The sequence below is a fragment of the Lontra canadensis genome, unplaced genomic scaffold, assembly GCF_010015895.1.
Source record: "Lontra canadensis isolate GAN:19392208 unplaced genomic scaffold, GSC_riverotter_1.0 scaffold17, whole genome shotgun sequence".
Classification (NCBI taxonomy): Eukaryota; Metazoa; Chordata; class Mammalia; order Carnivora; family Mustelidae; genus Lontra; species Lontra canadensis.
In genome coordinates this window covers 17510915-17535330 of record NW_022631011.1, presented here as the reverse complement: position 1 = coordinate 17535330, position 24416 = coordinate 17510915, and the positions used below count along the sequence as shown (strand labels likewise).

At 36.8% G+C, this 24416-nt stretch overlaps 1 protein-coding gene across 1 annotated transcript in view; it reads right to left on the bottom strand.

Annotated features, from left to right (window-relative positions):
- The window catches only part of CDH2 (cadherin 2), a 212232-nt gene that overhangs the window by 62425 nt on the left and 125391 nt on the right, over positions 1-24416 (bottom strand). The window contains exon 3 of the mRNA XM_032859711.1: positions 618-844. Within this exon, the coding sequence (XP_032715602.1) occupies positions 618-844 (227 nt within the window). The remainder of the gene's footprint in view (positions 1-617; positions 845-24416) is intronic.

The window sequence follows — 24416 nt, the reverse complement described above, 5'->3', positions numbered from 1 at the left end:
CGTCTTATTAAAAATTCCTAATATAGTGATTTATATGAAATAAGTGCTCAATAAATGTTTGCTGAATTTAATCAAACTGTACTTTGTGGGAAGTGTATCTATTTCTTTTATCCTGGTTCATAGCAGCTTCCACCAGAGGGAGTATATCATTCCTTAAAGTTATGTCAGTTATATAAATAATTCATACTCCCCAATTTGATTATTAAGGGACAAGAAAAAAACCCAATACTCTACACTAGAAATGCTACAGTATATCTGTACTTCCCATTTAATAGACTTGACATCTTGCAAATAATTGTTTATTTGAGGGTTACATTTAAAAGCTTGTAAAGCTTCTAAGAAATTTAAAACAAACAACTCCTAATTTAAATTAAGTTATAAATCTCGAAGTATAAACAGCCATTTCAAACACAATTTCAGATAGCTTACATATATATCTAGTCTAAGTATCTTGTAAGATTAAAATAACAACAACAACAAAATACTATTTGAAGTGGCTGAAGTTGATAAAAATTCAAATACTGGCCAATGTGACGTAAAGCAAAGCATCTATTTAGTCCCAACTGTATGAATCTAATTTTTAAACGTAACTCCAAAGCCGTGTTTGGATACTTTACCTTCACTGAGTCTTCAGGGAAGGTAGGCTTGAGGCTCAACTTTACTGCTACTTGCCACTTTTCCTGAGTCTCTTTATCTTGGGCATATATCAGGAACTTGGCATGCTCAGAAGAGAGGGGAAAGCTTCTCACGGCGTACACCATGCCGTCTTCATCCACCTTAAAATCTGCTGGCTCACTGCTTTCATACTGGACTTTCCGTTTCCCATTGCAGTTGCTGAACTTCACTGTAAGAGAAAACAAACGTACAAGTCTGGTGATAATACAAACGCAGAAACATCTAAGTCCAGATCCTGCTTAGGTTAAAGGATAAAACACGGTAAGCATAAAACACAAAAGTTTTAGTTTTATATTATTAAAGCAATTCTTATACTAGAGAATACCAGATTATGGTTCCGAGTTGTTCCCCAGAATCTCCTTAGTTCCAAAGCCTTCCCCTTCCCTTCACGTTCCGCTGGATCTTATAGCCCTTGACTACACCTGCTTTTTCTGCCATGCCTCTCCCTGAGATTACCTGCTGCTCCCTTAAAAACTCCCACTCATCCTTCCGGTCCTAGCTCGAGTCACTGAAGGTGGAACTATCCCTTGTTCTCTGTCCTCATGTAGCCATCTGAACCCTACTGCCACAGTTTTATAGCCATTCTTGACATTCACGGTGAGATGAACGTCAGGGACAATTCTCTTAGCTATCTTGAATACTTTGCATATTTCCTGGCACATAGTCTTAATTTATACTTTTTGAATAAATTCTCAAAGGAAGAAAGAAATAACTTCTATTAATGCCCACTATGCTCTAGAATTACAAGACTGTAGTAGTAATTTAAAGGGGAATGATTTGCAATTTCTAGTCCTCATAGTGCTTATAATAGTTCTATGAAGGAGTAACAATTTGTAAATTTTCAGACAAATAAAAATAAAGACTTATCTCAAAATAAAGTTTAACTAAAAATATCTATATTTTAAGAATAGAAAATCAAAAAGATTTCAGTATCTTATCTTTATCTTACACGTAACGACTTAAAATTTAAAAAAACATTAATGTTTTCTTAAAAGCAATGTCAATCAGCTTATGTCCCATTGGGTAACAACACGAAAGTTAAACCACATGCTTATAAATGTAGGACTAAACATATTCAAGCCAAAGTAAAATTATAAAATAATAAAAATATTCTCTAAGGAAGATGATTTCCTTTGAAACCCTTAATCATTCTTTATGAGGAAAATTTCTCTGGGCATAGCATAAAGGAATCAAAGAAAAAACAATTTTTTTTTAAATTTTTATAAATATGTGGTGTTATGCTCTAACCACAATTACACAGGATATATTTTGGAAAGCAATTAATAGGTACACATTACAAAATAGAATCATATACCAGTTTTTGCATTTTTCAAGTATCTAAGTAAATTTTTTCAAACTCCCACTCCACATATGAATTGATGAGTTCTTTTGTTTACATTAATATAAATTCACTTTGATGTGCACAAGATCACAGCCAAATAACATGCTTGCTTATTTCCCTTAGTAACCATAAGATCCTTGATAACAGTAATAAAATACTTCAACTACTGTATATGTTATTTCTCACATAGTCCCACATAGATCATCCTTCATTTTTCAAACATCTAAAAATGAAAATACAAGTTATATCTCACAATATATTATGTTATACCAAAATATTTGTCTTTGGAGTAGAAGTATCCCAAAAGATACTTATTTACCCCATCTTACTTGCCATACGATTAAAAAGTGAAAAATGCGTAATCTTTTTTTACAGAACAATGCCATCTACTGCTAATCTTTTATTAAAGACAAAATGAAAAGTAAAATTGATTTCGGGGAACCCTGCTGAGAAAGCAAAACAAAAGACTTTTATCATCTTTCTGTATAAAAACACCTTTTTATATCAAAGGAAAAACGGTATTTGTGAACTTAAAAACATAGAACCTAGATCAGACCTTCTGTACGTTTTTGTCCCTTTTCACCACTCTAGAATGGGCCCTCATCAATTCCCACCTGGATCATTGCATCGGCCTCCTAGAGGTTTTCTCCCTGTTCCAGCTCTCTGAGCATCTTCTCCTAGACTAAGCATTTGTTGCTCAATCAAGTCTCCTTCTCGGTTACCATCCACAATATTATACATCCTCTTTCATCTGGTATACAATGTTCTTTCCACTTTTGGTCACTTGGTCTCTTTGGTTTTTTTGTACATCATCTTCTAAAACATATTCTACCCAATTGGATTTCTCGGTCATTTTCCCACCTCCCTGCAGCCCATATCCCATGCTCACCACTTTCTCTGGAAAGTCCCTCCACCCCCATTCTCCATGCCACAGCTCCACCGGTCCACAGCCAGGCCGTCATTTGGGCAAACGGTCCACCTAGACAATCTTTAGAAGATAGCAGCCAATGCCCTCATTTGGGAAGGCTTCACATTTTTAATTTTAATTTAATCTAATTTAATTTTAACTCTTATTTGTTTTTACATTTCCTGTCCACAGAAGCACTTATTTTTATTAGAATAATGATTATAAGAACTAATGTCTACTTATTAATGGTTTCGCGTGACTAGATCTTCTCTAAGTAGACTGTAAACTCATTTTGGCTTCCTGACAGTGAGTCTTGGTTCTTCTGTTTCCTAGGACACCTCGCAGTGACAGAGACAGTATAAATGCTCATTAAATTTTCACAGACCAGTTGTATAGGTGATACCTTACAACTTTTTAAAAAACTTGAAAATAGGCAGGAAACACAGAAGTATGTCCAGCCTGCTATGGCAATGTGTTGTGTTCAGCAATCACCACAACAAAAAACCCAGGAGCTTTAAGTAATGGACTTTGTATTAGGCTGTTGAGAGTGAAAGATAATGAATTAATATTTGTTGCATGCCAGGCATTGAACAAGATACCGAAGATTAGCTTATCTACATAAGTCTTAGCAATAACCTCCTGAAGTGGAAATCATTATTTCTGTTCTAGGAATGGGGAAAGAAAATTCAGAGAACCATGCCATGGAAAGAAAATTCCATGCCCATGGCTGCTTGACTTTAGGGATTCTCCTACCAAAGCAAAAAAGAATCCAACTGAACTCATGACTCCTAAGTTATTGAAACCTAAACCTTTAGTAAACAGAAAAGACAAAGAAGTTCGATAAATGCTCGTGAAGAGAATGCCACATTTAGATCTCCAGAAGTACCAGAGTAAAGAGTATTATTATAAAGAAGTCTTTAAGTTGGGGGTGTACCCTAAATGTCCCATAAAGGGGAGTAGCTGGGCCCCAGCAGGGGAGGTGCAGGTGGGCAGCGGGCAGAAGGGGAAATTCATGCTCTGTGTTCCAGTGCCTGTGGATTCTATTAATTTGGTACTCAGTTACCTATTTGAATTCAGGTGTCAGAATGATGCAGGGAAGGGAAAGAAGGCCTTTAAAGAAAAATGCATTTGCAAAGAAGGAAAAAAAAAAACCCAAACCGTGTCTTTCCTATAAAGGGTCATGGAACATCCTATGAATGAGAAGTGGTTGATCTCAGGGAGTCTGACACTGGGGAAACTCTCTGCAGGAAATTGCATAAAGGTCAATTCTTTTAAGTCAGTAAGTTTTCAATCACCCCTGCTCCTCACTTATGACTACTATGAATTGGTTTAACATATCTATTATTAAATTCTTCTGGGTTTTTTAAACAAATGTTAATCTGCATTTGCTCAAATGCTAAAATAAGCAACACTTTGGGGGAGTATTCAGGTTTAAAGAAGTGTTTTTCATTACATAATTCCCTTTGTACATTTAACCATTAGAGTCAACACCTTGACTGAAAAAAAGTCCATTGCCAACTGAAAAAAATCCTCCTCGGTGAAAGCCTAGTCCCGACTTCATCCTGTGGTTGTGAGTTAATGCGTGTAGAGTGCCTGGTTCACGGTGACATGCTTCATCAGTGATAACCACATTTCACTATTTTCAAGTCACACAAATTAAGAGGCTTACTAATTTCAATGGGTGTTCCAAACTGAACTGTGCTCTTCAAAATTCCTATGTTGGAGCACAGACTCTCAGTACTTTTGACTATGACTGTAATTGGACATACTGGTCTTTAAAGCGGTAATTAAGATTTACAAAGCTCATATGGATAGGCCCTCATCCAATAAGACTAGTGTCCTCATAAGATGAGGAAATTTGGACATAGACGTGCACAAACACAGAGGAAAGACCATGTGAGGACACAGAAAGAAGGAAGCCATCGGTAAGCAAAGACAGGTCTTGAGAGAAGTCCAACGTGCTGTCACCTTGGTCTTGAACTTAGACCTTTCAGAACTGCGAGAAAATCATTTCTGTTGTTTAAACCACCTCGTTTGTGGTCTAACACAATGGGTAATGTGTAGATTCTAATTATTAACCACTGGTTGGTGTTTATTGCCTATTATCTTGTTTCACTTACAACTTAGATGCAACTAAGAATATTTTCTCAAATTTGACAAAATTCTCTTCTTGAAAGAACCACTGAAACTTATTCAAGAGGATTTTTTTTTTTAACAGGAACATAGATATTAATGAAAAAATAGTGGGAAATGGCTATGTTATAGAATCTTAGTTACATCACTAATTTAATTTATAAATTAAATTTACTTATAACATTTCAAAGGAGTTTTCAGGAGGACTATAAAAAATTTGTGTATAAAAAAGCTGGTTAAAAATAAAAAAGAGAGTAGGTAGAAGCCATTTGTAAGGAAGAAGGAGACATCCAAGGGACATGGCTTGATTATTAAAATTAGATTTAAAATTTAAATTTCAAGATGAGGAAAAGAAGGCAGGCAACAATCATAGATATGTTACTGTTGTTAGAATACATAGTTCACTGGAGCCGAGGCGTTCCTGTTATTAAAACATTTTCCTAATAAATGGTAGGTAAGGAACTCTGAGTAACATAATGCACACAATTTTTAACTTTCATCTTCCAAAACATGAAACAGTTTAATCATTTTTTATTATATGGCTTTTTAAGAAAAGATGACAAATTTATGTTGAATTAAAATGCATTCTTAAGCAGTGAAACAATTCTATGTGATAGTTTAATGGTGGATACGTGGCATTCTGCATCTGTCAAAACTTGAGGAACGCACAGCAGAGAGAGTGAGTCCTAATGTAAACTATGGATTTTAGTTATTCATAACGTATCATTATTGGTTGTAATAAACATGCCACCCTAATGCAAGATGTTACTAATAGGGAAAGCCTCCTTGCTGGTGATGATCTAACCTACTATATTATTAGATATTTGAGAGGGATAATTGTCAATATCCTCAGTCTCTCACAAACACGAGTTCCAGTGAATTGCCTCCAACAGATACTACTTGGAGCTATATAATATAACTAAATCAATAACTTGACATAAATACCTCAGGCATGGGGATGCTGAGTTGGTGTTCCACAAAAGTCATAATTTCTTATTACACATGTGTAATAAAGCAGAAATTCTGTTATTTTAAAAATAATCAAGGAACTTGAAATATTTTTCCAACAGAATAATCTTCCTTACATTAAAACATTAAATACTTAAGTACTCCCCTAACTCAAAGTAGAAATTCCAGAATTTTGTAACACAGGGGAAGGAAATAAATTTCCTTAGACAACTAAAAAACCAGGCTTGATCCATGGGATTATTCAATTTTAAAACAACTCCATACACAATTAAATATCTGAGGCTGAAAACATTACAATATTAAACAAGAAATTTATTCTTAGAGCTATTGCATAGTTTTCCTGTTTAATATGTAGTTACTGTGTTCTAGCCTACATAAAACTTTGTTAACATGGTTAATACAAAATTAAACATCAGGGAAATAATTATTTTAAAGTACTTTTTGACTCTTAAAGCTATACCTCAAATTAATTTTAACCATAAAGCCATAATATCTTTATAAAATATTAACAGGAAACCACAGATCTTATATATTAAATGCATTATCACTTAATAGCACTGCATAAACCATACGAGTGAAAATGAGCAAAATACTCACCTATGACTTATAATTTTTGCTCAAGTAGAATACAATTGTAAGAGAACACTGCAAAATATTTTTGTTCCTAAATATGTCTTCACCTTATTATAGTTTTTTTTCCCCACATTAATTGTTACTTTTGAAGCATGTTGGGACAACAGAAATAGTTTCACAGTGCCAAGAGACGTTGTCCTTACACAGATAAAGAGCAATAATAATTAATGAACCTGACATCTAAATGCGAGTGGGGAAGGTAGGGAGGAGCTGTCTCAACAGTAGGGATTTCTCTGTGCTTTTACTTACAGATTCCAATGGAGAATGGTTACCACGTGGCAAGTTTACTTACAGATATGAAAAACCTGCTTAGATATTCTTTTGCCACCCCAGGCCCTTTCTGAGTTTCAATCTGGGGAATGACTCTTCCTGAAACCCCTCTAGAAGCCATTTCAGGGTGTACCAACCCTGTCTGTACCTATATAGTGGGATCTTCTAGAGATAGCATGGGAATATCCATTTGGACCTTGGTGGAAAAAGTCATTAAATGTTCTTTACGGCATATAATTATAAGAAGAAAAATGAAATACAGAAATTTAGTTACACATATGGACTATTAAATATACATAAACTTCCAAAATCCTTTAAAATTCTTTAATGCTCAAAATCTGAACTTCTTTTCGTGAGATACCTTTTTTATAACAAGTCTTATGATTTGGATATCAAATTCTTGATAATTACCATCAATGAAAGCTTTACTCCCAAAAGTTGGCTGTAGCAAATGATAGCAAAGAATTCATCACTTTTTCTCCAACTGGCAGAAAGTTCTTTCTTGGCATGAACCATGAGGATTTATTAAATTTCACGCTCTTTCCTTTTCTTGCACTGACAAATTTAACGCCGACATTCCTTGTGGAAATGCAAAAGCTTTTCAAATTTTGTCATATTGAGTATTTAAAAGTAATGATATAACTTGACTTCAAGAAAACATAGGTATTGCTCTAACAGTCTTAATAATTTTTCTCTATGGTTTAAAAATATACCACCTAAATATCACAAAATGAATCATTTTAATCCTCTTTCCAGTGTTGAATTTTTGCTTCAAATCCATAAACTCTGTGACTGTGTGTAATATTTTTTGCACGGCTTTTGCAGTTTTCAATTAAGTTCATTCAGGTGCTCCAAAATGTCAGGTAAGTAAGCTATTTTCTCAAGTGAATAACTCTCCTTCAACAAATCTACAATGAACAACATTTGAACACACAGTCATTTTTCTATTAGCTAATAAACTCCTGAAAAAAAAAAAAGTGTCCTTTGGACAGCTCGTGCACTTTGCTATGTATCAGCAAATATGGTATTCCCTTATCTTTGCACAAAGCTGGAGCCATTTATTTTCATAATATCAGTTTATGTGGATTTAAGATTTATGAGCAATCTTCTATGTACAAGAGCTTTTACATGAATAAAACCAACAGAATCATGAGGTTCTCAGATTAAACTCTTGGTTTTTACATCTTCATGCCATTTATAGCTTTTATAACCTTTATGTCATTAGGACCTCTGCATCAGCTCATGTCATATTTGCTTACCATCCTACTGTAAAATATTCATTTGTCTCTTTGAATATATAATTAACAGAAGTTTGTTTTGCCTTTTTTTTTATCCAGAATAGAATAATGCTTTTCAGGGAGTCTAGCCGCTGCTATTAACTGATATATTTTTCAGTTCCTTAAAGTCATCGACGTGGAAATATAACCTTTTTGATTTAATAATCTTTTCGATTAATGCTGTCACTACTATGTGTGATGTGCCATCACCACTCCTCCTGAGTGTAGTATTCAAAAGTGGCTCATCTTCTACTTCTCTGAGTGTTGATGATGGGTACATCGGCTGGTAAAACAGGGATTCTGCATGTGGCTTAAAGCATCAAATAGGAAATGCTATAAATGACTTTAAGAGCTTGATCATATAGTGATGTACTCAATCTCATGAGGAAATGTTCTCCTTCCTGTATAAGAAAGTGCAAAATTTCTGCTGCTCAAAATGGCTGGTTGGGGATACAGTGCCCACAAATTTTGTCCTGCATGTGGCTTCATGTGATCATTTCACATTAAGATGTTTAGACCCAGTGTGAGAATAAGGATAAGAACACATGAATTCCAATCTGAGGGAATTATTATTATATCATCTAATTAATACCTTAAATATTTGAATGGGTTCTTTCGACCCTGAAGTCCTTCAAGCTTTCATCCCAAATTATCCGTTGGGTTGGAAAAGTAAAGATATGTAAAAATGACATCTAAAAACAAACTCTGGCATGTATAACTTCAGAAACCTATTTGTAAAATAATATATAATATACGTGTAACAAATATAAATAATGTACTAAGTAATCTTATGAAATTATATAAAACGATATGATATACAAAAAAAGTATATAATATATATTATGTGTGTGTGTACACATATATAGATATGGTCTTCTGAATTTTTAAAATACTTTAAAATAAAGACAGGAAGTATGCCTGGATGGCTCAGGCAGTTAAGCGTCTGCTTCAGGCTCAGGTCACGATCCCAGGGTCCTGAGATCAATACCCTCGTTGGGTTCCCTGTTCAGTTGGGAGTTGCCTTCCTCTCCCTCAGTCCCTCCCTACACTACTCTTGCTCTCTCTCTCAAGTAAAATCTTAAAAAAAAATAAAGACATGAAAAACTTTAAAAACTAAACATCCTGTAATCTAAATTAGAATGTGAAGTATTTACATTCACGTCATTTAAAAAGTATAGAAAGTGTCCAAAAATATACTCATATATCTGGATAATCAAAAAATATTTTTGAAACAATCAATTTCTGGAAACTACAGTCCTCTTTAATAAAATAGTAAATTTTACGTCCAGAAAAAAAAAAAATGATTCTAACGGATTTGATTCTAAAAACCTATATAAATTTAACATAATATATACACATTAATTCTAAAAGTCACATAAAAATTCTTGATTTCCATCAAAAATAAGACTTTGACTAATTGTAACCTTAAATCTAACAGGAAGAAAGAAAAACAGCAAAAGAAGAAATACAAAAAAAAGAAAAAGAGGGAGAGAAAAAGAAGCCATTGAGAAAATTAACAAAATTGACCCCTGAAAAAAACATAAAAAGTTAATTTATAGATACCTTCTATTTTAGAATCAAACAGGGAAAAGTATGAGTAAAAATATAAGCAAGTGAAATGGAAAAGATAATTAAATGGAAACTTGCATAAAAGCTTCACTTAGGATAAGCACACGGATACAAAAGTAATGACCAGATAACCAGATTCTGTGGGCAAGGGGACATTTTGTTCCAGCTCCACCGGCGAGGTCTTGGTCAATGAAAAGATCTGGGGAGATGCTATGTGTAGACTTAGGTCTACATAAGTCTTACTCAGCCAAACAGAAAATAATAAAAGTAATAAAAATTGTCAGCAAGTTTTTAGAGAAATCCATAAAGGAGCTTTCAAATATAATGTTAAGTGTTGTGAGTTAACTTACTGAACTGTTTTATTATAAAAGTGCCTTCACATCTTTTTTAACATTATAAAAAAAGTTCAACCATGCATATGTGTGGCACAATGTTACTCTATTCTTGGCATTCTGGTTGGGAAACACTGATCTATTTTGCCATATTTCTAAAATAGTAAGTCTGCCAAAGGCATTACTAATTGATCACCAATATTTTCAGTTTTTCTCCTCTTCATGGACATTCAAAGAGAGGACACTCTTCATCTCCCTTGACCTTAGGTATGACCATGTGGTATGCTTTGACCAATAAAATCTGGGGACTGAAGTGACATACATCACTTCTCAGCAGAAGCATTTAAAAGTTGATACCCTCTTTCCCAGCAGTGGCAATGATTAAAGGTGTTAAATGTGTATAATACAAGACCGAAATCCCCAGGATGAGTGAGCCACTATGTAGGGAGCTTCTCTGGAGAGAAGGGGGGCGGGGTAGGTCACCTGTTCCAAAATGGACTTCCCATGAAAGAGAAAGCCTACCATGTCTGACAAAGCCTCACTTGCAGTGACCTGAAACCCTCTAAATGCAGTAGAACTAAGATGAAGCGTCTATGAAACAAAATAAATTGGAATCAAACTTAATGTAGATTAACACAAAAATATCTCTTATTCCTGAACCTCTTGGTAGTTCCCTACCAAAAGAGAAAGGTTTTATTATCATGTTCTCTAAAATGTTATGAAACCTCTCAGAGAAACTGTTATTTCATTTCCTTTCTAAGTAAAGGCATGTAATATTAACTAACATCTGTATACAAGTTGCCACAAATAAAAGAAAGGAACAGAGCTTTGATATGAAATTGAAAAAATCAAAACAAGCAGCAGGAATGATATAGAAGAATGGTTATGACATTAAAAATACGAAATTTGGGTTTTCAGCAGTCCAATAATGATATGCATGTAATTTTATATATTCCACTATTGGAAGAGCAGTAAGATCATTGCATTTTCCTTTGCATGCATTCTAATAACTCAAAAAATTTAAAGGTGTTCTTCACTTCATTGATATTCTTCCTCTAGGCATCTCTATGCATGAAATTCAATGAAAACATTTTTTATTTTTTACAGACTCCACCTAACATATATAAAATTATCAGCGCTCAGGCAGAATGATTCTCCTTTTTTCTGCAGAATGTGCCCATTAACAAATTACATTGAAATATCACTACCTCTAATTAAATTACTCTGACAGAGCACAGGTTGTGTTGAATCTCCTTTTCCCAACTATGTGATTATCAGTCTCTGAAATTTCATGCAATTTAGTTCTTCTAAATTTAGTTATCAGGCTACTTATGTCAACAAAGAAAGAATTCCGATTCCTAATTTTTGTGATGGGTTTCTATTAATTTTTAAAGAAAACAGAATTTCATCATAAATTTTACTGAAAACAGAAGTTCTTGCTAAAGGAAAAAGCAGAACTAAACTGGTCGCATATCTAAATCAATTTTGAAAAAGCGGCCTTTATTTGTGCCCCAGAAACCAGAAAGAGCCAATGTTTCCCCAGAATGCCCGGCTTGCTGAGGCAAGGAACAAAAAGATGTTATATGTTTTGTGAAACTTGAATAAAAGAATGAGGTACACAGAACATAATGTTCATTAACAAAATTAACCCTAATGGTATTACATGATATCACATTAACTGAAATTAAAATCCATTGAACTATTGCACTATTAAATCCAAAACCATTTGCTGATAGTAAAGTTATAAAACAAATAGGGTAAGATTTTATCCTAAGCATGTAAAACAATTTAAGGAATACTTATTCCTTTACTGGCTATTAGGAGAAAAAGATCACATATGAAGAAATAACAATGTATTTAAAATAACTCTTTTTTAAAAAAAGAGATTTTATTAATTTATTTGAGAGAGAGAGAGAGAGAGAGCACAAGCAGAGGGAAGGAGGCAGCAGAGGGAAAGGAGAAGCAGACACTCCCCTTGAGCAGCGAGAGTCTGACTCATGGTTTGATCCCAGGACCCTGATCCCTGGGATCATGACCTGAGCTAAAGGAAGACACTTAACTGACTGAGCCACCCAGGCATCACTAAAATAGCTCTTGAAAGTATAACATAAAGATACATAATTCAAAGTTTAAAAGCTAAACTCCCAATTATTACTGCCAATCTAGGTGAAAGATGTATCAGCTCTCCAGCCACTATAAAGAACTGTAAAATAGTAAAGTTGGACTTTCTACAGAATACAAACTACACAAATATAACAAAAGCATACCAAAACCCACACGATGTTACACATATTATTTCTAAAGGCTACTTATACTTTCTGAACTAGCAACATGATATGTATTAAGTATTTTAAAAAGGCAGGATCCCATAAAAATTTCACCATTTACTACTTTTTTCATAAATCCAACAGATATCAGAAATAATTACATAAAACCCCTAAGTTGGCAATAAAATTTAAGTAGAAAAACAATGAACAAATTCTAATAAAAATTCAATTAATGTGTTTCTGCTTGAGAAACCTCACCATGTAATCTGGAGAAAAATATGGTCTCCCAGCGGAACCCAAGCAGCTCAGGCGGTTGGGCATCCAGCTCTTAGTTTCAGCTCAGGTCACAATCCCAGGGTTGTGGGATCAAGGGCCGCATCAGGCTCCACACTCAGCACTGAGTCTGCTTGTCCCTCTCCCTTTGCTCCTCCCCTGACCTGTGCACACTCTCTCTCAAATAAACTCTTAAAAAACAAAACAAAACAAAACAAAACAAAACAAAAACATAGTCTCCCAGTCTATCCTATTACTATTGTCTCAGTAACCTACTGTCTAACTTTTTAAAGAATTCCTTTATAAACCCTGGAAAGCTGTTCCAGCAACATGAAAGTATTCCTCCAACAACCTACACAGACAGCGTTTCTTAGATGCAGTTCAGCTCACCCTGGTCTGTCACAAAGCGTCACAAGGAAAACAAGGGCAAGGAATCTATGACATGTAACTTAAAAAAAGGGTATGTTTTTAATGCGTTAATATAACGGTAATAAAGGACTCTTTAAAGATTAAGATTTTACACAAATATATACACACTTCAGTTGAGTAATACCCATTTTAAAATTGTATTTATTTACATATATTTATATATTTATATTTACTTATATTTAGAAATACATTTTATGCTTATTAAATGTTTATTAATGTGTCCCGAACTGTGATCCCTTCAAAATGCTGTCGCTTAAAACAAACGAACCAACAAGAAAAAAAAAAAATCAAAAAATACTCTCCCAAACTGTTCCCTCCCTCTATTGCAGCTTGAAATGATCATCTACTTCAGTGAACCCACCAGCTCAGCAGTCTGAAGAGGTGGGCAAAAATCTGCTGCTTCAAATGACATTAATAAGCCTCATCCTCATTAATGGGTTGACATTTCCTCTTGGAGAAATGATTACCTTTCTATTTCACCATTCTCATTAATTATATCAAACTGAATGGGATTAATTGTCATGTATTGTAACTTTATGGCCATCTCACGTGTACTCCACACTGTGTAACTTATCTAGAAACATCGTAGGTGCATGAGTGTTCCGTCTAAGAGCAATCACCTCGTACCAGTCCCTCCCCAAATGAATCCACAGCACTCACAGTCCAACCCTTAGGTATACTTACGAAGGGTCAAGATAGCTTTAGAATTTTATAGAGATAAAAGATCTTGCACATTTAATTTACCCCATGAAAATACATGAGCATGTATTATTTTCATTACATTAACCATGATGATGTCAAGGCAAATATCCTGTGCTCTTATTATTGGCTTCCAACTTTACCATTTGCCAATCTGTATGTATTAGCTATAATAAATCGAGTTAGGCTAAAACAATATCCTTATCCTGTCCTGAGAAGCAGATGCAATAGACAGACTAGTCTGAATTATATCTTTTGCCTAAAAAGCCTCAGCAATATTAATGCTTTAGGATAATATATTAAAACCCTATTTTTTAAAACATTAAAACGTTTTAGATACTTGACTTTCAGAGGCATGAAAGTGAAGTAAAACAATAGATGTAAATAAATGGGACAATGACAGAAACACACACACACACACACACCTAACAGTAATAATGAAAGACGTATGAAATGTGAATTTTTCATTAAAAGAAAATCTTCATTTTTTTAAAAAGACAGGTATAAAGACCAAGAACCAAGAGAAATGCAAGGTGTGAGGGAGATTCCGAGATCAACAGTGTGGCACTGGGTCCATGTTTTTGGTGCACTATCTTTGTTCCAAATACATAGCCATCATAAAGTATAAAGAGTTTTAAAAAAATGAGATAAAATCCAGGCAGGCTCAAAAACAAGATGAATGTCACACTAGATCAGAAGTGAGCTTAATGTGAATTGACACCTGGACAGGAGGCAAGCAGGGATAACCAAAATGCAGCTTCTGTGAGGTAAAGGCACTTGAGTGTGACGAGGACATCAGAACCTAATGCACCAAATGAAATTATCTTCATGGGCCGTTCTGATTTCCCAGATCCCATTTCCCTTTCCTTCTTCTCTGGAGGATGTTTCAAGGATCAGGCTAGGACCTTCACTTCTCTATATTCTCACCCTAGGTGATTCCAACTCGCCCCAAGGTTTTAAAAACCACCTGGACAAAGATGAATATTGAAGATGTATCCATAAACTTTGTTCTCCTGAGATCTAAACTCCTATATCCAACTTGCCATCTCCAGTTGGATATGTAAAAGGCAACTCAAACTAAGCAGGTGCCAAAGCCAACTCTCGGTTCCCTCCTGCCCCCCCAAATGAAGCATGTTGAACAGTGTCACCCCACACCCAAATAAATGCTCAGACTGCAAGTCTAGCTGTTGAGTTTGACTCCTTACTCCCAGTGGATCAATCTGAAGATCCTATCAGCTCTACTTTCAAACTATATCCCCACAATAGCTCCATGGCTATTGTCTTACCATTAGCCATTATCAATGACTCATGACTAGAGCCTCTAGCTGGTCTATCACTTCCACTCTTCGTAATACCTACAGTGCCTTTTTTTTTTTTTTTAAGATTTTATCCATTTATTTGACAGACAGAGATCACAGGTAGGCAACGAGGCAGGCAGAGAGAGAGAGGAGGAAGCAGGTTCCCTGCCGAGCAGAGAGCCCGATGTGGGGCTTGATCCCAGGACCCTGGGATCATGACCTGAGCCGAAGGCAGAGGCCTTAACCCACTGAGCCACCCAGGCGCCCCCTTACAGTGGCCTTTTAAAAATATGTTATATCATACCCAAAGGCTTCCTATCATACAGAGAATAAAATCCTTAACAAAAGCCCTCAGCCCTGCAACCTCTCATCCTCCTTTCTTCTTCTCCTCACTCACAAGACCCCTGTCTTGTGATTCCTCCAACAAGCCTCAAGTCCTTCTTCGTATGTTTGAAATATCACACAATGTAGGAGAGAGAGAAAAAAAAAATAATAAAACAGGAGAGAAGACAACTTGGAAAACTAACCATCCAGGTAAAAGATCATCAGGTTTATTTTGGTCTTTTCATAGGCTTTATTATTAAAGTTACCTTATTTTTTCCAACTCTCTTCCCTTTTTTCCCCCTTTTCCATGTCACTGCTACCAACAAATGATTAGAGTTGACTTTTTTCAATCTGACCAATTAATGACTAAAAGGCATGTGAGACCCTTTTTCATTCATTAGCTGGTTTGACTAGAGATAAGTGATATGAATCATTCAATGCATAGGGAGGGGTGTAACATATCATGCATTTTAGCAAGAGCTAAGCAAATAGAGGGCAGCAAACAAAAGTGTTTTGATGTTTGTAATCTAGTAAGGGGGCTAGCCACCAGAACATGAAACCACAGGTGAGATGCTATAGATCACCCCAAGCCTGTGTTCAGCTGCACCACATAGCCTCACAAACAACGCTGGAATTTGAAAACGTGCAGGAGGAGTGAAGGAATTCCAGCTAGCTTGAAGACGTGTAGAAGGAATGGAAGAAATTCCAACTAGCTCTTCAGTAGTAAAGGACAAGGTCAAGGACAACAACCTTCTAGTGTTAGCCAGGGTTCATTCATATGCATATTAAGTCTTCTCAAAACTGGGGACTGGGAAAAATTAACATAAGCCTGTGGCCTCAGCATCTCAACCACCAGTTATAATCCTGCTTCAATGAGAATGTGTATAGCATGGCTCTCAATACAAGGAAACAAAAGCAAAGGTGGATATTGCACCCACTTCCACAGATCCAACAGCACAGGGTAATTATTACCACCTTCACTTGCTGTGTATGTATGTGTGAATCCATCTATCCATCTACATGGAAAAGAAGTGCTTAGCACTAAACTCTGAACAGAGCTCCTCTTCAGCTCTCTCATTACTGCTCTAAGTCAGGAGTTCAGGGTTCAGAATGTTTGTGATCTAATATCTCATGTGGATAGCATGTCGAATGATCCAAATACTTTCATGTCCTTCCCCCCCCACCCTTTTCCTGTTTGTACCATGGTTTCCCACCTTTACGCATAGGGAAACAAAAGCCTACAGAGTATGAGTGACCTGGTCACATGGAAAGTGATGGCACAGCTGCCTGAAATTCTGGGGGGCAGTCTGCGAAGAACACACGCTAGTTTAGGACCGACGGAAATTTCCAGCTCTTGTTGAATTGCCTGCACTGAATAAAAATAAGCCAAATGATTCCCAGTCTTACCATCTACGGTGACTACAGAGATGGAAATGGCAAGGTCCCTGATCTCTAGGAGTTAAAATCTAGGAGGAAATGCCTTTAGTAACTAATAGTCAAGTAAAACAATATAAAACAAGGTGGGCTAAGCCAAGGCTCTCAACAATTATGTTTGAGGGGAGGAAGAGAATCTCACTGAACACAATGCAAATGGCAGCAGACTTTTGATCTGAACATAGAAGGAAGCATAGGATTCCAAAAGGTTGGTGGGGACAGGGAAACAGTGGCACCTTCAATGTGAATGGGGCATGGATCCCCAGCACGATGGTCCCTTCCCAAAAGCCACGATGTTGATGTTAAGAGCAGTGCCTGGATCACAACTGTTCCTCACTCATTGCCTTTGTTAAAGATGAGTATTTGTAAAGGATTTTTTTCTAGGGCAAATTTGTTTGGCAAGGTGTTTGTATGACATACTATCTTTGTGGTGTAGGAATATTTATGGACTCAAGTCTCTACTGCAGTATTCAGGTAGACTGAAATCCATTAGGTTGAAAGAAGAAAAGTCAACACGGGCACAAACTAAAGATAAAATTACTGATGCAGATGAATTGGTTTACAGAAGTTAGGGACCGTGTGTGTGTGTGTGTGTGTGTGTGTGTGTGTAAGACGCATATCTGATAGTAAGATTAAGCGTTAAAATGTAAATGTCATCGTAGTTTAGCATTTCCCCTTTTCCTGAGCCACAGGTTAGACCTATTAATATGAGGAAGACCATTAGTGAACACAAGAATTATTAAAGAATACACAATATAATATGCAAGATGTGATTATAAAGAAATGGGATTAATTCCACAAGTCACACAGAAAAATCAGATTCATTACATAACAAGCACGCCTTGTGTAAATTAGAGTCCAACCAATGGGGCACTAAATATGCACTTTAATTTAGAGTACAATACAGAAGTAACTTTACCATCTAATGAGATGAATTATTAATGAAGCTAAAAGATACTAAAAAAAAACCTGCTTGTATAAAGGCCAACTCTAATCTCATGTATTTTATAAGTAATCTCCAATAATACATTATCGTTTTATACTCAATTGAACCATATCCTCAACTAGTCTGACATAGTGCACTTTCCTCTGAATAGGAAGAAATCGCATCGATAATGAGATTTTTATCATTTTGTTCTTATTTGGTGCAAAAAAAAAAAATAAGAAAAGCAGCAGGCTACAGCCAGTAAATTGAGTTCTGGTTGTGGTTTTACTAATCCCAGATAATTCTGTAAACAGTTTGCATTTTCATTTCGGCTGTAATGGGGGAGAGGGGCACTTCACTCAGTCACTGCTAGTATCTTTTATGGCACTAAAAATATGCAGACACATACTCTAAAATTGGGGATCGTGACAAGTTCCAGAGTGATTATCACCACTGAAGGTTGTACTCGAGTTATTTTGGTTTGTTTTTGTTTTTCTTACCGTTTGAGCAGGTTTGCACTAAAATACAATGGCTTCCCTGGGATAAAAAGCACAGGAAAACTCACACAGGAATAAATTTCTTTTCATGTGTTTTTCTCTAGTTTTTAAAAAGTTACCAACACCACAGCAACGTTACAGTCCAGTATCACATCCCATGTAATTACAGATGAAGGAGGCAGCGACAGGAACGGTGCTAATGCTCGCCGCAATTACCCAGGGGACGCTCTTCAACAGGTGAACAAGTTACAGTTAATGAATTTTCATTTATAAGCGAGGTGCTTTTCTCTCGCCAAACTTTGTATGCCATCACAAAAAGCAAAAGAAACTCCAGTTATTCTGTTTGAAACACAACTCTTCCTGGAATAAACTCATCACCTTTCTTGCATGAAACTGATTTCAGTCACCGCAGCACCAAGTGTCACAATGAGTATAAATCTTGATGATCAAAAGATACTCTCAGTATTTCAAGTTACAAAATCTGTGGCTCATCCCCCTTAAGTAATGAATGTCAACGAGGAAGTGTAAAACTCAAACTTCCTTAGAACAGTTCTTTAGAACTATTTAGTAAGGAGCACAAAATTCCTGTAACTCTGCAGAATAAAAATACGCATTTCGGACAACGGAGGACACACGGTCTCCTGAGTTTCCAGGCTTGATGGATAAACACTTTTCAGGAATGATGAACTGAAGTTCCTTGGGAGATATATGGCCATAAAACCAACATGACTTTTTCAGGCTTAATTAAAAACAGGAAAAAAGTTACAACAGAAAAGGTGGTCCTCTAACGTTTATATGTCATATTTACTTTGAAAAGTATCTAATAAAATAAACTCTGTAGTTGTTACAAGAGACGTCCTCTATTCCGTTCTTATCATAATAGCCACACATAAACATTCCACTGCCAAGTTTGGGTTTCTAATGAGTAGCATTCTGTTTCTCAGGTTCAAAGTCATTTTCTTTAAACAGCCTATTTTATATGCACACAGAACCTTTTGATAATTCTTTAATGGATTACAGTGTAGACTTTAAAACAAGTAACTTTGTTGAATACCTTATTGTTTTTCTAGGCGGTTTCAAATCCCTTGATGTTTTGCAAATTTTTGCAAAATTAATGAGGTTAACCTTCATTTTTCAAACTTGCAGAGTTACTTTATGTTAACATAGACCTCTTTTTTTTAATTTTTAAAAAAGATTTTATTTATTTATTTGAGAGAGCAAGAGAGAGAGAGAGAGCGAGCACGAGCAGGGAGGAGAGGCAGAGGGAGAGGAAGAGGGTGCAACAGATTCCCTGCTAAGCAGGAAGCCCCAGGTGGGGCTTGATCCCAGGACCCTAGGATCCTACCTAAGCCGAAGGCAGATGCTTAATCAACTGAGCCACCAGGGGGCCCTAACATAGACCTCTTATTTAGAGATGACTCACAGGTAAGGATTTTTAAATTTTATTTTATTTATTTATTTGACAGACAGATCACAAGTAGACAGAGAGACAGGGAGAGAGGAGGAAGCAGGCTCCCCGCTGAGCAGAGAGCCGGATGTGGGGCTCGATCCCAGGACCCTGGGATCATGACCTGAGCCGAAGGCAGAGGCTTAACCCACTGAGCCACCCAGGTGCCCCGACAGTTAAGGACCTTTAAGTTTGACTTTATTTTGGGGAACATCTACTGAGCTCAAAGTAGATCCTACTCTTAAACACATTTAGGCAACTACATACACATTACTCCCACTTAAAATAAATTATATTTATGAAAACACAGACATACGAACTTAAAGAGACATTAATAATGTTTTTCGCTCATAAGGCTCCCTTCCATAAGTGCAGGATATTCTGCCTTGTTCCTCCTCTGCACGCCTGAAAATATGTGTCTTCATACAAGGTAAGTACTGGGAGAGGAGCTAGGAATATAAAAGTGAACAGAGCCTGGGGTCTACCATCACGAAATCAAAGTCTCATCTAAAAATTTCTCTAGCAAATTACGTGAATTAAAATGAAGAGCTACAGAGTAGGGATGAGGGAAATTAGGCCAAGAATTTTTAAAGCCGAGGCTGACATTTAATAACATGATTGAACAGAGTATCACCACTGGTATAAAATTGCCACAAATATATATGTTTTATTTTAATTTACTTGCAGTTTGCAGGAAAATGTCTGCTGTGTACAGAAAGGGACAAATGCAGGTTGTATGCAAAGTACCCCTGTTCAGATTTGAAAACACGTCCCTTATTTTGAAACGTAAATGTGCAATTCACTCTCAAGAAGGCCAAGTGGAAAGACAGCTTTCAAACATTCCTTCCTTAAGCCACCAGTCCTACCCCATAGAATATATTTGCCCAGGCTTTTTGTGATTACGTCCTAGTCTGGTTTCATAATAACGGAAATTCATAGAATCACTGAATTCTTGTTTAAAATTTAAAAAAAAAAAAAAAAAAAGCTTTGTACATAAGCTACCTCATTTTACGTTACTTTGTTTCCCAATCTAATTAAATCACTGTCGGAGGGAATGAATCAGGCGATTTTTGCTACCTGAAAGGAAAACACAGGATTCAGCTTGGTTCCTTACTTTCTCAGTGAAGATACACACATGGCTCTTTAATAAAAACATGCCACCGAGTTTCCATTTCCCATAATTCCTTCTGCTTAGTGAACAAAGTCATAATAGGTATGTCAGAATGAAAACAGGGATAAAGTTCTTTCGAGCTGACGGAAATGCCTATGCAGCCTTTTATAACTGGAATACTGACAGTCAGCAAAACAGAGATTGGGTGGCTCAAACAGAGCCCATATTACATCTGATTCACTGATCCCTTTCAAATTCTCTGCCCCCAACCTCAGAGCAACACAAAACCTTCCTGAGCTCTGGCCGGTCCTTTTGTCTGTTTGCAAAACAAAATACAACACAAGAATAAACTCTTAGGGGATAAAACAGCCTTTCTATATGGACAATTATCTTCCTTTGTCTACCTTAAGGTTCTTGTTCTTTCTAGTTTTTTCACCTAGTAACCATCCATTACCTGTTATTTAGTAATCTGCTAGGTAAAAATATCCGTAGCTCTCCTAGCTTTCTCTAAAGAAGCAACTTAAATGGAAAGTCAATAGCAAATGTGCTCTGTGTACCCAGCAGCCCTCGGAGTGCTTATAAGATAATTAGTACTGGTAAGGAGTCATTGGTTTTACACCTTAAATTGAGTAAGGATTCGAGATTAAATGTCAAAAGAATGTATCTGAGAATACTTGCTAAAATAAAAAATTTCATAATTAAAGACATGTGCTCCATGTAAGATCAAAGATGTTGTAAGTGCAAAACATGCCTTAAAACCATTTTGCTAACGGATAGATAGGAGATTCCCACAGGGTGCTTTTCCTCCCAGGGTTCTGTAGACATTAAACACACCAGGAAACTTTATGGGGATTCAGACAGACGTCCTCCATGAGGGCAGAACTACTTTTTACAATGGCTTATTGCATGTGGTGTTGTTCTGAAAACATCCCCCTTACAACTATTAACTTTCCAGTCCACGCCATACACTAAATAGTCGAGGACAGGACAAGAATCTTGTGGGAACCTGTGAGAAAGACAACAGAAATACTCTGGGTCCATGCCGAACCCCAAAGGGTTCTTAGAGGCAGTGATAGGAAGAAAGGGGATTCTAGTGAGGAGAGGAATGACTGAGCAGGATAGAGGGCAGATGACAGGTCCAGGGAAAGGCAAAAACCAGCCATTGCTTAAAATCTAGTTCATGTAAGGAGAAAGTGGAAAATGCATTTATAAATTTAGTATGGACATACTGGAGAGGACTTGCAAAAATTCATGAGATGGGTGCTAAAGGCTTTAGGGCAGGGGAAGCACGCATAGTTTGGGACAGGTGACCTAATGTCCACATCAAGGCTGGAATTATGAATGAAAACTCAAAGATTGGCACAGCACCAAAGCGGTAAGCGCTGGAGGCCTGACCTGAGGAATTGAGCCAGAGTGGTGGCCACAGGACTCTCAAAAGGAGAAATATATGCCCGGAGAGGGTGTGAAGACAGAATCCGGAGGAACTGATAACAGATCTGATACACGGCTAAGGACTGGCTATGAAAGGAAAAGAAGAAGTCAAAAAGGATTCCAGTGATTTGAATCTGACTGACTAGTGGGGAGATGAATGGAAATGTGTTCAGTTGGAAGGACAGTACAGTTTACCAAAGATCATTTTTTCAGAACTGCTGATTTAATCTGGCATTAAAACATATATATGAATTGTGCATCTCTGAGTGTCTGCCACAGGCAGAGGTGTGGACGAGTCACCCATGACCATCTCTAGAGGAGCGTCTAGGCCAGTGACAAAGATACACAGAAATCATTTGCCTAGTGGAAGTCACTGGAATGAGGTGAAATCTTTCAGGGAGAAAGTCACGTCTAATCCGAGCTTTTCCTGCTGAGACTACCTTGTTTACTTGTCTTATTGACAAGGACACCTGAAAGGCCATCTCATAAGTACCTCTTCAAAAAGATTTTTTTAAAAATGCACTGATTTCAGCCCTCGTCTTTATTTTTTCCTCCTTATTAAATGCATTACCTTCTTCCCTCATGGACTTAGGTCACTTGTTCTTCCCTCTCCACCATATTCAAACTTGCTACTACCTTTTCAAATGTAAAACTTACAAACCAATTCCTTAAGCTTGAATGCGGGCGTGCAAATCATTGCCCAGTCAACAATGTCCGAATACCCACTGAAAGGAAAATACTTTTCAGCTCTTTTGTAACTCCTCTGCAGATTCAGCAATTTTTGGTAAGCTTAAAAATCTTTGGACATTTTCATGGTAAGTGAGCAATGTGTGTCCCATCTCTGGTATTGTACACGGGACAGTGGCCTCTACCATCATCCTTAAGGCTCTTGGTCCCTTGCTTGGCACTCCCCCAGATGGATGCCTTGGGTCTCATGTCATGAACAGCCAGTCCCTTCCTTTCTCTCCTTTGCACCGCCATTGGAAGTTGTCCCTGATAAACCCACAACCTACACTACCTGGCCTCTCCTGTGAATCCACACTTCAGACATCTGAGGATTCTGAGGCTTGGTGCAAGGGGGTGGGGGGATAGGGGACTTGGGGACATCATGATGTTTGAGATGTCAGGTGTCTGACTTCTGGGCACACAGCCACTCTTTGCTCCCTGCGTTTGTCCAGCGCTCCTTCCAATCTGTTCTTGGACTTAGGAGAGTGGTGTTGAAACTTCAGTGATTTCACAGACCTGACCCTATTTGATCCCTCACTTCAACCCGAGTAGGCAGCAACTCATATTTCCATTTTATAAATGAATTAATTACGGCTCAGGGAGATTAAGGAACCTGCCCAGGTTCTACGACTGTCAAAGAGAACAAACTACCATTATTAGGGACCAAATGAACTACAAATAATGATGGGTTTCTTGCTCACATTTAGTTTATGGCTTGTTATAATTACCTATTTTCTGCTCTAGCACGGCCAAGTCTGGACGTCACAGTCTGTATCACATGTTTTTTTGTCAGTTCTTCTCACCGCTAATTTGAAAAGATCATTTCTTTCCAATTCTATTAGTTGTGGGGATAAGCAATTCCACAAAATTTCAGTCTTGTGTGACTATGAAACAGATCTTGGTATTTTAGAGTGATTCTGTAAACACAAAGAAAGCAAACTTAAGGTCGCCACTAATTTGTAAGGATAATTTTCTTCCCACTCTACTAGTTGTGGGGATAAACAATTCCACAAAATTTCGAGTCTTGTGTGACTGTGAACAGATCTTGATATTTTAGAATGATTCTATAAACACAAAGAAAGCAAACAAAGTCAGTCAACATTTACAGTTCAAGAAAAAGAGAGTATTAGACAACCAACCACGAGTCAATGTCTTCTGAACTATTTCCCGACGAGAACTCATATTTTAAGATGGGTGACAACTGGCTGAAGATGCCAAAAACAGAAGTAAATCTCTTTTGACTAAACACAAACGAAAGTTGCAAGTAGCGCTTATTATGATAATATCTTAAAATGGTGCTCCTGAAGAATAAACTATTTTCTTATAGTTGAAGTACGAGATGCTTATTAAAAGTTGACTGAGCATTTGTGCACAGAGTCTTGGAGGGAAGAGTCCAAGAAAGTCACTGACACGCAGTCAGTCCTTTTCCCTTGCTTTGCTTCACAGTT